This window comes from Polyodon spathula, chromosome 4, assembly GCF_017654505.1.
Source record: "Polyodon spathula isolate WHYD16114869_AA chromosome 4, ASM1765450v1, whole genome shotgun sequence".
NCBI classification, from domain to species: Eukaryota; Metazoa; Chordata; class Actinopteri; order Acipenseriformes; family Polyodontidae; genus Polyodon; species Polyodon spathula.
This window is the reverse complement of record NC_054537.1, coordinates 73,884,163-73,896,687: the sequence shown is the minus strand read 5'-3', so window position 1 is coordinate 73,896,687 and position 12,525 is coordinate 73,884,163. Positions and strand designations below refer to the sequence as shown.

The window sequence follows — 12,525 nt, the reverse complement described above, 5'->3', positions numbered from 1 at the left end:
TATCTCTCTCTTCTATCTTTGGCCTTTCACTACAATTCCACTCTGCACAGTAATCTTTACTATGATCTGAAACTATGGTAGTTGTGTTTCCTGTTTCCAGCAGTAGGTCTGAAATGTGTGTCCTATTCTTAACTACCAAGGAAATAATCAAGAAATGTATTTACATTTTTGTTGATTTTTTTGAGTATTTGCATTTTATGCAGCAGATGTGCATGATTTGGAAGTTCTGTTTTTGTGTTTTTTACAATGTGAAGTTCTACAGTCCTACAGTCATTTATTATACCTATTGTACACAACTTTCCAAGTGCTGAGAAGACTTTCTTTCAATTCTAGTGAAGGACAGTCACAGTATGACATTCTATAGTCTTCTATAAACTGCATAAGGGTCATCCCATGTCAAGCGGACCAATGGTGTACTATAGGCTCTAAACTCTGTTGGGGTTTGTGAGGATGTGAGTGGTGTAGAGTGACACAATATCCAAACAAGTGGGTGCAGTTGAAAAATAGTCTGGTTTATTTAAAAAGGCTATACCTCTCTACAAACAATGGTATTAGCGAACGGGGGATTGCAGTCCCAAACAAAAAGGTTTACATACAAATAATAAACAATACAATAATTCCAGTCCAGTGGTGCAGGAATGGGAGGAGGTGATGTGGAAGTTCCATCCTACCATTGAGTCGGCCCATCCCTGTGAAGGCATGCCACCAACCTTACTTAGCGCCCTTCCTGGTCGGGAGGTAGATTTGCAGCAGTTGACACTTTTTTTTTTTTTTTTTTTAAACTGTACTGGAAGTCGTGTTTGCTTACTTTTACCACTTCATGGGCAAATGATATAATGGTAGGTAACTTGCAGCTCACCCCAACTGGACAGGAGTGCTATTTGGCATGGTTGCAAACTGGGTTTTTTTAAAGTTTTTGTGAAAAATGCTGGGACAGCTGACGGGACGGTCCTGGTCAAACTGGGACGTCTGGTCACCTTAGTCAGAGGTCGCGTTAATGCAAAATTTTGCATCCTAGACAGAAAAATATGTTGTCTTGCATTAACGGGACATGCAGAATGGAAAAGGGATGCAGGCATGCATATTCGTGGTAATCTATTACACTGCAGCAAAATGACTGTGAAATACTTGCTTGTTTAAAAAAACAAACAAAAAAAACCCAAGTGTTCAGCAGTATAACATCATAGATTTGAGGTGCTCTCCAGTCCTGCCTTATGTTTGGCTTACGCAGCAATATTAAGGATATTTACTTGTAGGCCTTGTCCACACTACATAACCGTTCTCGAGATCCGTACTCAAAAACGTTCGGATTAATCCAGATCAAAGTGTCCACACTGAAGTACTATTTCATATGTAGTCCATGTGTAATGCTTAGAATCCCGTCTCGTTGTCATGCGAACAGTCTACTTATATACTTAGTATATAACAAAGAAAAAAGTGAGTCTGTGTTTATATGTATATTTATTCACAGAGATTGTTCAAAATACTGTATGGCATAGAATTTAAATGTTCATAAAATGTACCTAAATGCACACCCTGGAGTTTGTTAGCTTTTGTGTTAACAACAGTTTAGTATTTGATGGATGGGACACAACATTTTGGGGATGTGCATTTCAGGAACGCATGAACAGAAAAGGTAGCATGCGACCTCTGTTAGTACAGTAAAAGCACCCTAACGCCTAGAACATCTCAGAGTAAATGCAAGCACAAAAAAGATAATGGGACAGTCATAAACAAACAAACACAAAATTCTGAAAATTAGATTTGAAGCTGCTTACTCTTTTAAATATTCAGGGTGATTTATCACTAAGAATTTACCACTAAGTTTGCACCATTTAAAAAAAAAAAAACAACAAAACTCGCAAGTAACAACTAAGGTACACGTACTATACCAGCTCTTGCTGAAGATTAACCTCCTAAGTTATTTATTTCCAAAATCAATTTTTGGGTGGTAAGTGCTTTGTGAATTTGCCTTTAATATGTGGCTGTACACATTATTGCTACAATACTGTATAGCAGAAGATACTTGTCTGCTGTATACCAGTATTTCTTAACCTGTCCCTGATGTGTGTGTGCTGAGCGGTGCTGTTAAAAAGGTGATGGTTTTTATATGTGTTTGTCTCATATACTGCATGCTCGCTGTAATCCTTGTGACAGATATCAAGTAGAAGATGAGTCATCTCATTTGGATGAGATGCCCCTGATGATGTCGGAAGAAGGTTTTGAAAATGACGAGAGCGACTATCACACCTTACCGAGGGCCAGAGTTACCCAGAAGAAACAAGGACTTGGGTGGTTTGTGCTGGGTGGATGGAAGTTGCTCTGTACCAGGTAAAGTACTGCGCTTTGGTGTGTCTTTGTGCTTGTGAGTGCTTTTTGTGCAAGCATAAAACTTTGGAGCTTGAAAACATATGATTGTGTACCTGCCTAGAAGGATACTAGATACATCTTGAATTTGGAAAAAATCAACAAATGTCTTGCTTACTGTCTTACTGTGTAACACTCCAACACATTGGGGGCTGTTTTGTTGTTGAAACATTCTCCCTTACATAATTCTATCTGCTTTCCATTTCCTCTTCAAAATATGTTATTGGTACTTGGTCTGTGTCAACAGTTATGCCAGTCAGAAATGCATGTATTCTATAAATAAATAATACATTCCATGTCAGTTGATGTGGCCGAAAATGAACTGTAAGGGGTGTTTGTCAGATAGACTGACACAGAGATCACTTAGGCTACAGTCAGTACTCACATATCCAACCCTATAAAATTTTGACTTCAGTGATGGTTAAATGAGACGCATATCTGATGATTTCATTTAAGCCCATTCCAACCCATGTCCATTTTTTTAAGTGAAAACAAAAGCGATACAATGTCAAAAATACATAGCTGAAAGAAAGGGATGTTTTTTTTATTTTTTTAAATAAGTAGGCTTCCATTTAGATGTACTGTAGTTGATTTTGTTGGTACAGTACTATATTTTCAACAGAAGAAGGATTATAATTCTGAACGATATGATTCTGAAAATATCACTTGCCAAAAGAGACGACACGTGGACTGTAATACAGTACATACTGTAGCGGGAGGGCAGCTGATTACATGTGACGTTACAGTCAGAACCTACTTCCTTCGACTGTTTGAACAAATGCCACCTTTCAGAACACTGTTTATGGTGCCAGATTATGAATGTTTCTGAAGATTTTTTCTTTAGATTTTTTCTAGTCCTTCACTCCATTTTCAGTGAAAGCGGGGTCTTTTGAAATTCTAAAAAAGTGTCTGCAAGGAAAGCAGAAAACCGCATATGCCTGCTTACTGTAGGCCTACTCTAAATATGAAAACATTGCTTACCAAAGACAGTTTTTGGATACACAGGTAAACAAGGTTGTGACGCTCCTGTTGCACAATCACCAAGGTCTAAAATACTGGATTTTAGTTGGCATTTTAGTTGGCATTTCAGTGTCATTCGAGGAGACAATGCTTCCCGCCAATCTGAGCCCCAAAGTTTACTGGAAGAGTACATTTTTTTTTTTTTTCAAATATACCTTCTGAAATATGTTGAATGCCCCTTGTTTATAAGTGCAATAGTAAGTGTGTGTTTGCAAGCATAATAGTCAGTATTACTAATTGATTTAAATTGGTGTGAAGTGATGGAAATGGTGTTTGAAACTGCTGTAGGTACTGTAGGACTGCAGAACAGGTTAACAGATTTAAAGGTTTTAAAAAACAGGGCAGCTTGTTATTCTTAATGTTTTTCTCATTTTCTTAAATAGGCAGGGCATAACATGTTTTAAAGTACAAGCTAGTGCTATGTTAAACTTCGTTTATTTGGCCGGCTTATGCACAATGCAATTCTGCATCTACGTTAAAAATGTCACAGAAAAATGTGTTATTAAAAGAGGGCAACTTGTTTTTTTTTGTTATAAAAGACACACTCTACTTAGGTACCAGTGTTGCTAATGAAAAAAAAATTCCTTAATATGAGACCCTTTTCAAATATAAAGGACTAAACTGACAAAAACAATGAAAAAAAAAAAACAGGTTACAAGTTAAAGCAGACAATCAGACCAGTGTTTTAATCTGGAATTTTAATTAATGAAACGTGAGACAGTAATAAAGCTCCTATTCAAAATAAATCTTTTTTATTATCGATCCTCATTGAACAGAAACGAAAGCTTCACACAGATTATTTTAAATTCCAGAGCGCTAGCATTCAAGCAGGCTGTAAATTTGGTTAAAAACCGACACATCACATCAAAGAAATGTTATCCGTGTAACATAATGACATTGGAAATGCTGACCCCATATTATTAGTAAAAGCTTCTCTATGAGCGATCCCACCTGGTATGCTAGGCAGCACTGAGCGAGTGTTTTTGAGGGCGTACCGGATATGTCCAATAGCAAGGGGTTAAACATTTCACTAAGTTATTTATTGCTGCCCTCACATTAAGTGGCACACTGCAGCCTCTGTGTACAGTATATATTTAAATGCTCATTCACCTTGTATTACTGACTGATACTTTTCTTATTTTTTATTGACTATTGAAATTGGATTCTCTGCTGTGTTTGTAAAGTATTGTCACGTTGTTCTAGCAGAACAACACTTGTCAAGCCATTTGATAAGTTGTCTGGGAGCTGTAGTTCAAACAAGAGCGCATGTCTAAGTGATTGCATTGTTTACAGGCTCCCCCAGAACTATAGATCCCACAGTGACCTGACGTCCCACAGCGACTCTTTCAGGGGCAGGATTCCTTGCCGAGAAGATTTCATAATTAAAGTCCCGAATGCTGGACTGTTATCTTTTGTATTATTATAACTCAGGAACTGTTTAGTATTTTTTTCAACAAACCTTCGAAAGGCCCTACCTCAGCACAGACCACATGTACATGACTTGGTTTGGTGCAGAAATTCTGTGCCGTGTAGCCAGTGCATGAGAGCAAAAAAAAAAAAAAAAAACATTTTAAGTATAGGGGGAAAAAAAGGGAACTTTTACAAAAAAAAAAAAAGGTATCCATATATCGTTAATCGCACAAGGTTGCGTCATGAATCTGTTCACGCTTTCACAGCATTGCAAGTCAATGGAACGTGCAAATGTATTGACAATTCTGACAAACCCTGCCAAAGTTATTAAAGTGCAAAGTTAGAGGTTTAACATTGAGCATCCAACTCAACCCTATCTTCTTTTCAGGTACAGGTATATATTGTTACTTAATGTTTTGTCTAAGAAACCAATGAAATATATGATTTCTATTATTGCAAACACAAGATGAATAAGAACCACACTTATGGTATAATTTAAAACCATTTATATTTGTCGATAGGAATTCAAGGGGTGAAGTTAGATTTTCAGTAGCTCAGTCAATGTAAACTGACATTGTAAATGCTATTGTTGTTTTTTATGGTGATATCCTTAATATGCATACTGTTGTCTGCACATGTCTCAAATACCCCCTGATATTTGTATAAAAAACATTATTGAAATGAAAACTGCATCTAAATAAAGGTATTCTACTAAGGCTCCCTAGTGGCTCATCCACTAATGACACCATCGTCAGGGTAGCTGAGAGCTGGTATGGACCTTGGGGAAGGCTTGGTATGTGACCTCCCCCCTCACCCCCCCAACCAACACCACAAAGCACAGACATATGGTCCCGGTCCAACACAAGAGTGTTGTAAACAAGTCCAACTTTTTCACATGTATTGCAATAAAAACTTAGTTTTGTATGTTTTTGCCAGTTTTGTTGTACAAGTGAGTACTTAAAGGCCAAGAGAGAAATAGAAATTTTGCAAAGGGAGCTAAAACCAATTCCAAAATGTTTTTCCAATATTACAACAGCAAGCGAACATTCAAAGAGGAGATTAAATGTTTAAGAGATACAAATGGCAAAATCGTAGATGAAGAAAAAAAAATAGCAAATATATTAAATGATTACTTTTCACAAGTTTTTACAAAGGAAGATACTGACAACATGCCCCACATGTCATCCAGTTCCTATCCAGTTTTAAATAACTTTAGCATAACTGAGGCAGAAGTGTTAAAGGGACTAGGAGCTCTTAAAATAAACAAACCCCCTGGGCTGGATGAGATCCTCCCAGTAGTACTCAAAGAAATGAAAGAAGTAATTTACAAACCGCTAACCAAGATCATGCAGCAGTCTCTTGACACAGGGGTGGTACCGACAGACTGGAAAATTGCAAACGTAATACCGATCCACAAAAAGGGAAACAAACAAACTTATGGAAACTATAATAACATCCAAAATGGAAAATTACCTATATGGTAACAGGGTCCTGGGAGACAGTCAACATGGTTTTAGGAAAGGGAGATCGTGTCTAACTAACTTGCTTGATTTTTTTGAGGATGCAACATCGATAATGGATAATTGCAAAGCATATGACATGGTTTATTTAGATTTCCAGAAAGCTTTTGACAAAGTCCCGCACAAAAGATTAATTCTCAAACTGAACGCAGTTGGGATTCAAGGAAACGCATGTACATGGATTAGGGAGTGGTTAACATGTAGAAAACAGAAAGTACTGATTAGAGGAAAAACCTCAGAATGGAGTGTGGTAACCAGCGGTGTACCACAGGGATCAGTATTAGGTCCTCTGCTATTCCTAATCTACATTAATGATTTAGATTCTGGTATAGTAAGCAAACTTGTTAAATTTGCAGACGACACAAAAGTAGGAGGAGTGGCAAACACTGTTGCAGCAGCAAAGGTCATTCAAAATGATCTAGACAAGATTCAGAACTGGGCAGACACATGGCAAATGACATTTAATAGAGAAAAGTGTAAGGTACTGCACGCAGGAAATAAAAATGTACATTATAAATATCATATGGGACATACTGAAATTGGAGAAGGAATCTATGAAAAAGACCTAGGAGTTTTTGTTGACTCAGAAATGTCTTCATCTAGACAATGTGGGGAAGCTATAAAAAAGGCTAACAAGATGCTCGGATACATTGTGAAAAGTGTTGAATTTAAATCAAGGGAAGTAATGTTAAAACTTTACAATGCACTAGTAAGACCTCATCTTGAATATTGTGTGCAGTTCTGGTCACCTCGCTATAAAAAAGATATTGCTGCTCTAGAAAGAGTGCAAAGAAGAGCGACCAGAATTATTCCAGGCTTAAAAGGCATGTCATATGCAGACAGGCTAAAAGAATTGAATCTGTTCAGTCTTGAACAAAGAAGACTATGTGGCGACCTAATTCAAGCATTCAAAATTCTAAAAGGTATTGACAGTGTCGACCCAAGGGACTTTTTCAGCCTGAAAAAAGAAACAAGGACCAGGGGTCACAAATGGAGATTAGACAAAGGGGCATTCAGAACAGAAAATAGGAGGCACGTTTTTACACAGAGAATTGTGAGGGTCTGGAATCAACTCCCCAGTAATGTTGTTGAAGCTGACACCCTGGGATCCTTCAAGAAGCTGCTTGATGAGATTCTGGGATCAATAAGCTACTAACAACCAAACGAGCAAGATGGGCCGAATAGCCTCCTCTCGTTTGTAAACTTTCTTATGTTCTTATGTTCTTAACAATAAATACATCAAGTTAAATACATGTGCAGGTCGCTTTTCATAAAATGTAAACAAACTAAACATATCAAATATAAATTAGCCTGGGATAAATTAATAGTGGTGCAATCCGCAACCAAATTCTAAATCGATTATCATATAGGCATTTATTAACGATAACGTTTGTGTTTTAAGCAATAAGCAATAGAATTTCCCAATTCTTTTTACCATCAGCTAAACAAAGTATTTATTTATTTATTTATTTATTTTTATATGTTAAAATGTTTTAAAAAACTACAGCACCACATCATTTTGAGCAAATAATAGATCTTAATACTGCTGAGGTATAGTGCAAGTGTACAACTTAAGTAAAAAACGAAACGTACCAAGTTATTTGGCATAGTAAAATACTAAATACCAAATGTTTAAATCATTCCTTGAAAGCAAATGTGATTTGTTGGTTTTTTTATTTATTTATTTATTTTTTAATTACAGTAATTTAAATGATTTATGTTAGTCTTTATTCATTTTTTTGTATGATGTACTGTATACCGTGATATTAAGGTTACCACGGTATTTTTATTTAACGGTTTTCATACCGTGCAAAAAAAAGAAGAGAAACAATACTCTAAGCCATCTGTGTATATTGATTGGAATCTATTTTCTTATGATGACATCTACTTTTCTGTGTATTTTAGTATGTACGATTGTAGGCTATAAATACATATGTTTCAAGTGCTATTGGTGTTTGTAGCTGTTAGTTATTATATGTGTACACCATGTATGTAACACTTCAGTATATGTTTATTAAGATTATAAAATTATGCTTTTAAAATTAGGATTTTTGAACCTGTTGTAAGGTGGCAAACATTTCATTAACCAACATGCAAGATTCAATTATTTAAAATGGAATTTATTTTGTATATTCTGAGAGCTGTAACAAATATGGGTTCCTGTTTGTGGTCTGTTTTTTTTTTTTTTTAATTTGTAGCAAATAGCTGACTGAATAGATTGGTTTGTTGGCCTGATACATAGTTAGCTTATTTTAATCAAACATGGAAAGCCCTTCCAAGATTTTTTTGAGAAGCATCCGTTCACTGTATCATTTCCTTAACAAAAGCATGCACCACATTCATTGTTATATTTAAAAAAGATAGTATCACACCATTTCAGAGTCTCTCTATAAGAAATAGACAATCGAACTGAATAATTATTGTAATTTACTGTACATTTTTCTGCTTAAGGTTTTTTGGTTAATTATTCTGTACTAACTAATATACATATTTAACACTGCACGTGGCTGAAATGTATTTCCCATAGACATTTCCAGCAAATATTTATTCAATGTGCAATGCATCACTAATATGAAACACAAGTTGTATACTATACTTGTAGTTTCTATTTTGTGGTGCACTGTTATTAATAACTTGGTACCCACTTTGGCTTAACATGAATATTAAGCTTTCCCGTGACACCTTGGTGATCCATCCTGTTGAGTATTAAAGCACATTCTTGGAACTCTTTGGGTAGGTTGGACCTGGAATTTTGCCTGCATGCACTTTAACCTGCCCTGCATAAGAGCTGTAAAGTCTGTCATTCCCTGATGCATTATATATCATAACTTTAGGTATATTAGTCAATTTTTCCCAAGCTCTTAATTCACAGCCTTGCCTCAGCCGTTCCAGTGAATGTGTTCATAGCCATTGTTTGATAATTTAGTTGTTTCTACTGACTATTACTCAGTTTGTGATGGTTTAATAATGGTATTGAAGTGATATCTTTTTGTTAGTGCACTTTAATTTTGAGTTGAATTGCACTTGATGATCTAGCCTATTTTTTAACATTTTTTGTATATAAATTAAACTGCAATATTCTTTCATAATATTTCACTTTAGCATGTATGAAAAAAGCATTTTAACAGTATATTATGAAAACCTAAAAAGTTATTGAACATTTCTAGACACCAAATTTATGTAATTAATGTTGTCCTAACCTTTGACATGCATAAGCATATTTGCAATGGGAAAAAAAAAAAAAACACTACTTTTTTTCTTCTTCTGGAAAGCTATGTTTGTTGGGTGTTTATTGAAAAAAAAAATGCAGTAAATGTTTTTGTGTGTTTTTTTTTTTCGCTGTTGCATGAAGCCCTTGGTTAAGTCAAGGGACCTGAATAGCTTAATCTCTCTGGAGCTTACAATGGTTAACAATGTGTCTCAAGTTTAATACAGGACTCAATATTTTTTTTACACCCAAGAAAACTCTAAAAATTCCATTAGGCTTGGGAAAATTAGTAATACATAATGCAGACAGATCAATATTCCAAGGTTCTTTTGGCCAGATTGATTTCTTTCTCATGAGATTTTCATTCCTTGACGTATCAAAAACACTTTGTCTCTATGAAAATAGTGCCATTGAATGACATTTCCATATGAAGCGCAGGGGATATCAAATGCTTGGACTAATCTGGGCTGTGAGATGGTCTAAACACTCAATTAATCTGCAGCACATTAGTTATGCAGAAGCATGGGAAAATGCTGATCTTTGAGGAATGACAGGACTTCTGAGCTGCACTTGGCCTCGTTACCAACGCTACCTGTAGAGCACAATTATTACAGTATATTTTATACAGAAAGTATGCCTATTTAACACTTAAGAAGTGCCTGACACTTAAACGTACACAAGCTGTGGTTCTGGGCCACTCTGCTATAGTACTCCCACTCTTCCATTAACCTTTGAGATCATTTAAAATTTCAAATGCTTAAAACATTTTTTAAGGAAAATGGCTTTAGTTTTATTAACGTTACCAAATAACTACATACCGAATTAGATATTTTATAAAGGGTGAAGAGACTTTCTAAGCATAAATGTATAAATAATAATGGATAAAATATGCAAAGTAAAATGTGTTGCTAAGCTAAAAAGTGGGTTCGCTATATGGACTAGGAACTATCTAGCCTAAATACTTGAGTATCGGAGTGATAAGCTAGTTGAGTTACACCGGTTAAGGCACGATTTTAACTACAGTATTTTCCAAATACACTTTTCCCCAAAAAATAAGTTTTAAGATAATTCAACCTCAACTTTTCTTGTACTAGGTCCCCCACTTAATTTTATTTTCTATGCATTTGCTTTTTAATTAAACATATTTATTTTGTAATCTAAACTGTTACTGTTCCCAGTCTTTCTCCTCGCTTAGAATGTCCCAGTTACACAACCTGGATTACATATTATATATCTGGCCCTATTTTTGTAAATACTTATTTCACCATTGTTATAAAGATCACTCACTAACCTGGTTCATATCCTTCCCCAAAAGAAGGCTAAGTTTCACAAAGATCCATCTTCAACTGTGTTTTACAACTTCAACGCACCTAATAAGAACAAGAAGATTGTGCCCATATTTTGACTACCTATCTCTCTTAATGTATCCACAGATATTAAAAGTGTGTTTGTAAGTGATTTTTAGAGTGATTAGTCCAGAAAAAACAACTGTGGCAGTACCCTAGATTTCCCATAATGTTTGGGCCTGTATAGATAGTCACAGTGGTTTACCTATATCATTTATTGCAACTTGGCTCCCAATACAGGTCTGGGATTCAATTTGCATAATAAATAGTTGTGTGAGGGACAGCCTATTTTCACATATGATTGGTGTCTTGATTTCATATATTTTTTTCTGATGCTTGTACTTATAAATGTCTTGCCCTGTGCTGTGTAATACAAAGACTTTTTTTTCTTAGATTAAGTAAAACAAAAGACAATTCTGGCGTTTCATTGAAAGCGTAATTGTAACTGCAATGTAGTTGTTTTCTTTGCAGTGGCAGCATGTTCTGGACTTTTATTCTTGGTGTCAGATCGACTGGTTGAGTACACACTATATAGCAACACATCTTTATATGTTAAAGTGTTGTGTCTAAACAAGATTACTTTTCTTTTCCCTGGACAGTTGCTGTGACTGGCTTGTAAACACTTGTCGGAGGAAGAAAGAGCTCAAAGCACGAACGGTCTGGCTGGGTTGCCCTGAGAAATGCGAAGAGAAATATCCAAGGAATGCAATTAAGAATCAAAAGTACAATATCTTTACATTTGTTCCTGGGGTGAGTTAAGTCGAATTTAACCTCTTATTTGCAGTACATTAAAAAGCCCTGAATTTCCGCAATTGTCTTTAAAATGTATTTGATCCCTTTAAAGGTCTTTTATGCCACTGTTATGGTTCTCATTTACACACTCCTTCAGTCAAGGGGCACTGAAACTGTTTTGTATCCCTGCTTTCTTTTATTAACAGGCTTATTGTTTGGTTTTTGCTTACACATTTCTGTATCAGTTTTAACCAAAATAGTTAGCAAGGTTGAGTCACTGTCCCTCCATCAGTATTTATTTGTGTCCATAAATGCAACGTGATAATACTCATCACGTACGGGTGGAGACTATAACCCACAAACAAATAGATATACTTGTATATAAAAATAATCACAGAACCCCTTTAATCCATAAGACATTGAGGACTAGTTTACTCGTTTATTTTATGTTTCGTACATACCTTACAGGTTGAGTGCTTTACAGTTATAGATCAGATAAAAATCAATTTTGTCAGCCTAAAATCTGCCACTGTTATATTGTTAAGAAAACCACAAACTGTTCCACTGGTCACCTGAGGTCACTTACTTATTTTTTATAGGTTAAATGGCAGATAGTCTACAAAATATTGCCACACTGCCTTGCAGATGATAAGACATCAATATTTATACACTTTCCAGTCAAACTGAAAGTTTCATTTAAGTAGCTACAGCACATTGTATCAGTCCTGTTCTTGGTTTCTGTTAGAAGTCTTCACAATCATGGTATTCAGATCTATGGTACAACAGGGTGTTGTGATATGCTGAAATATCACAATGGGTGTTATGAGGTACATGCGGACTGCCGCTAACTCCACACTATTGTGATAGAAACATCCTGGCATACTATAATACAGTTATAACATGGCTTACTATATTATCGTTA

General features: G+C 35.6%; 1 protein-coding gene across 1 annotated transcript in view; it reads left to right on the top strand.

Annotated features, from left to right (window-relative positions):
- atp9b (ATPase phospholipid transporting 9B) overlaps positions 1-12,525 on the top strand; it is a 189,814-nt gene that overhangs the window by 32,465 nt on the left and 144,824 nt on the right. Inside the window, 2 exon segments of the mRNA XM_041248556.1 lie at positions 2,158-2,331; positions 11,471-11,621. Coding sequence (XP_041104490.1) covers positions 2,158-2,331; positions 11,471-11,621 — 325 coding nt within the window.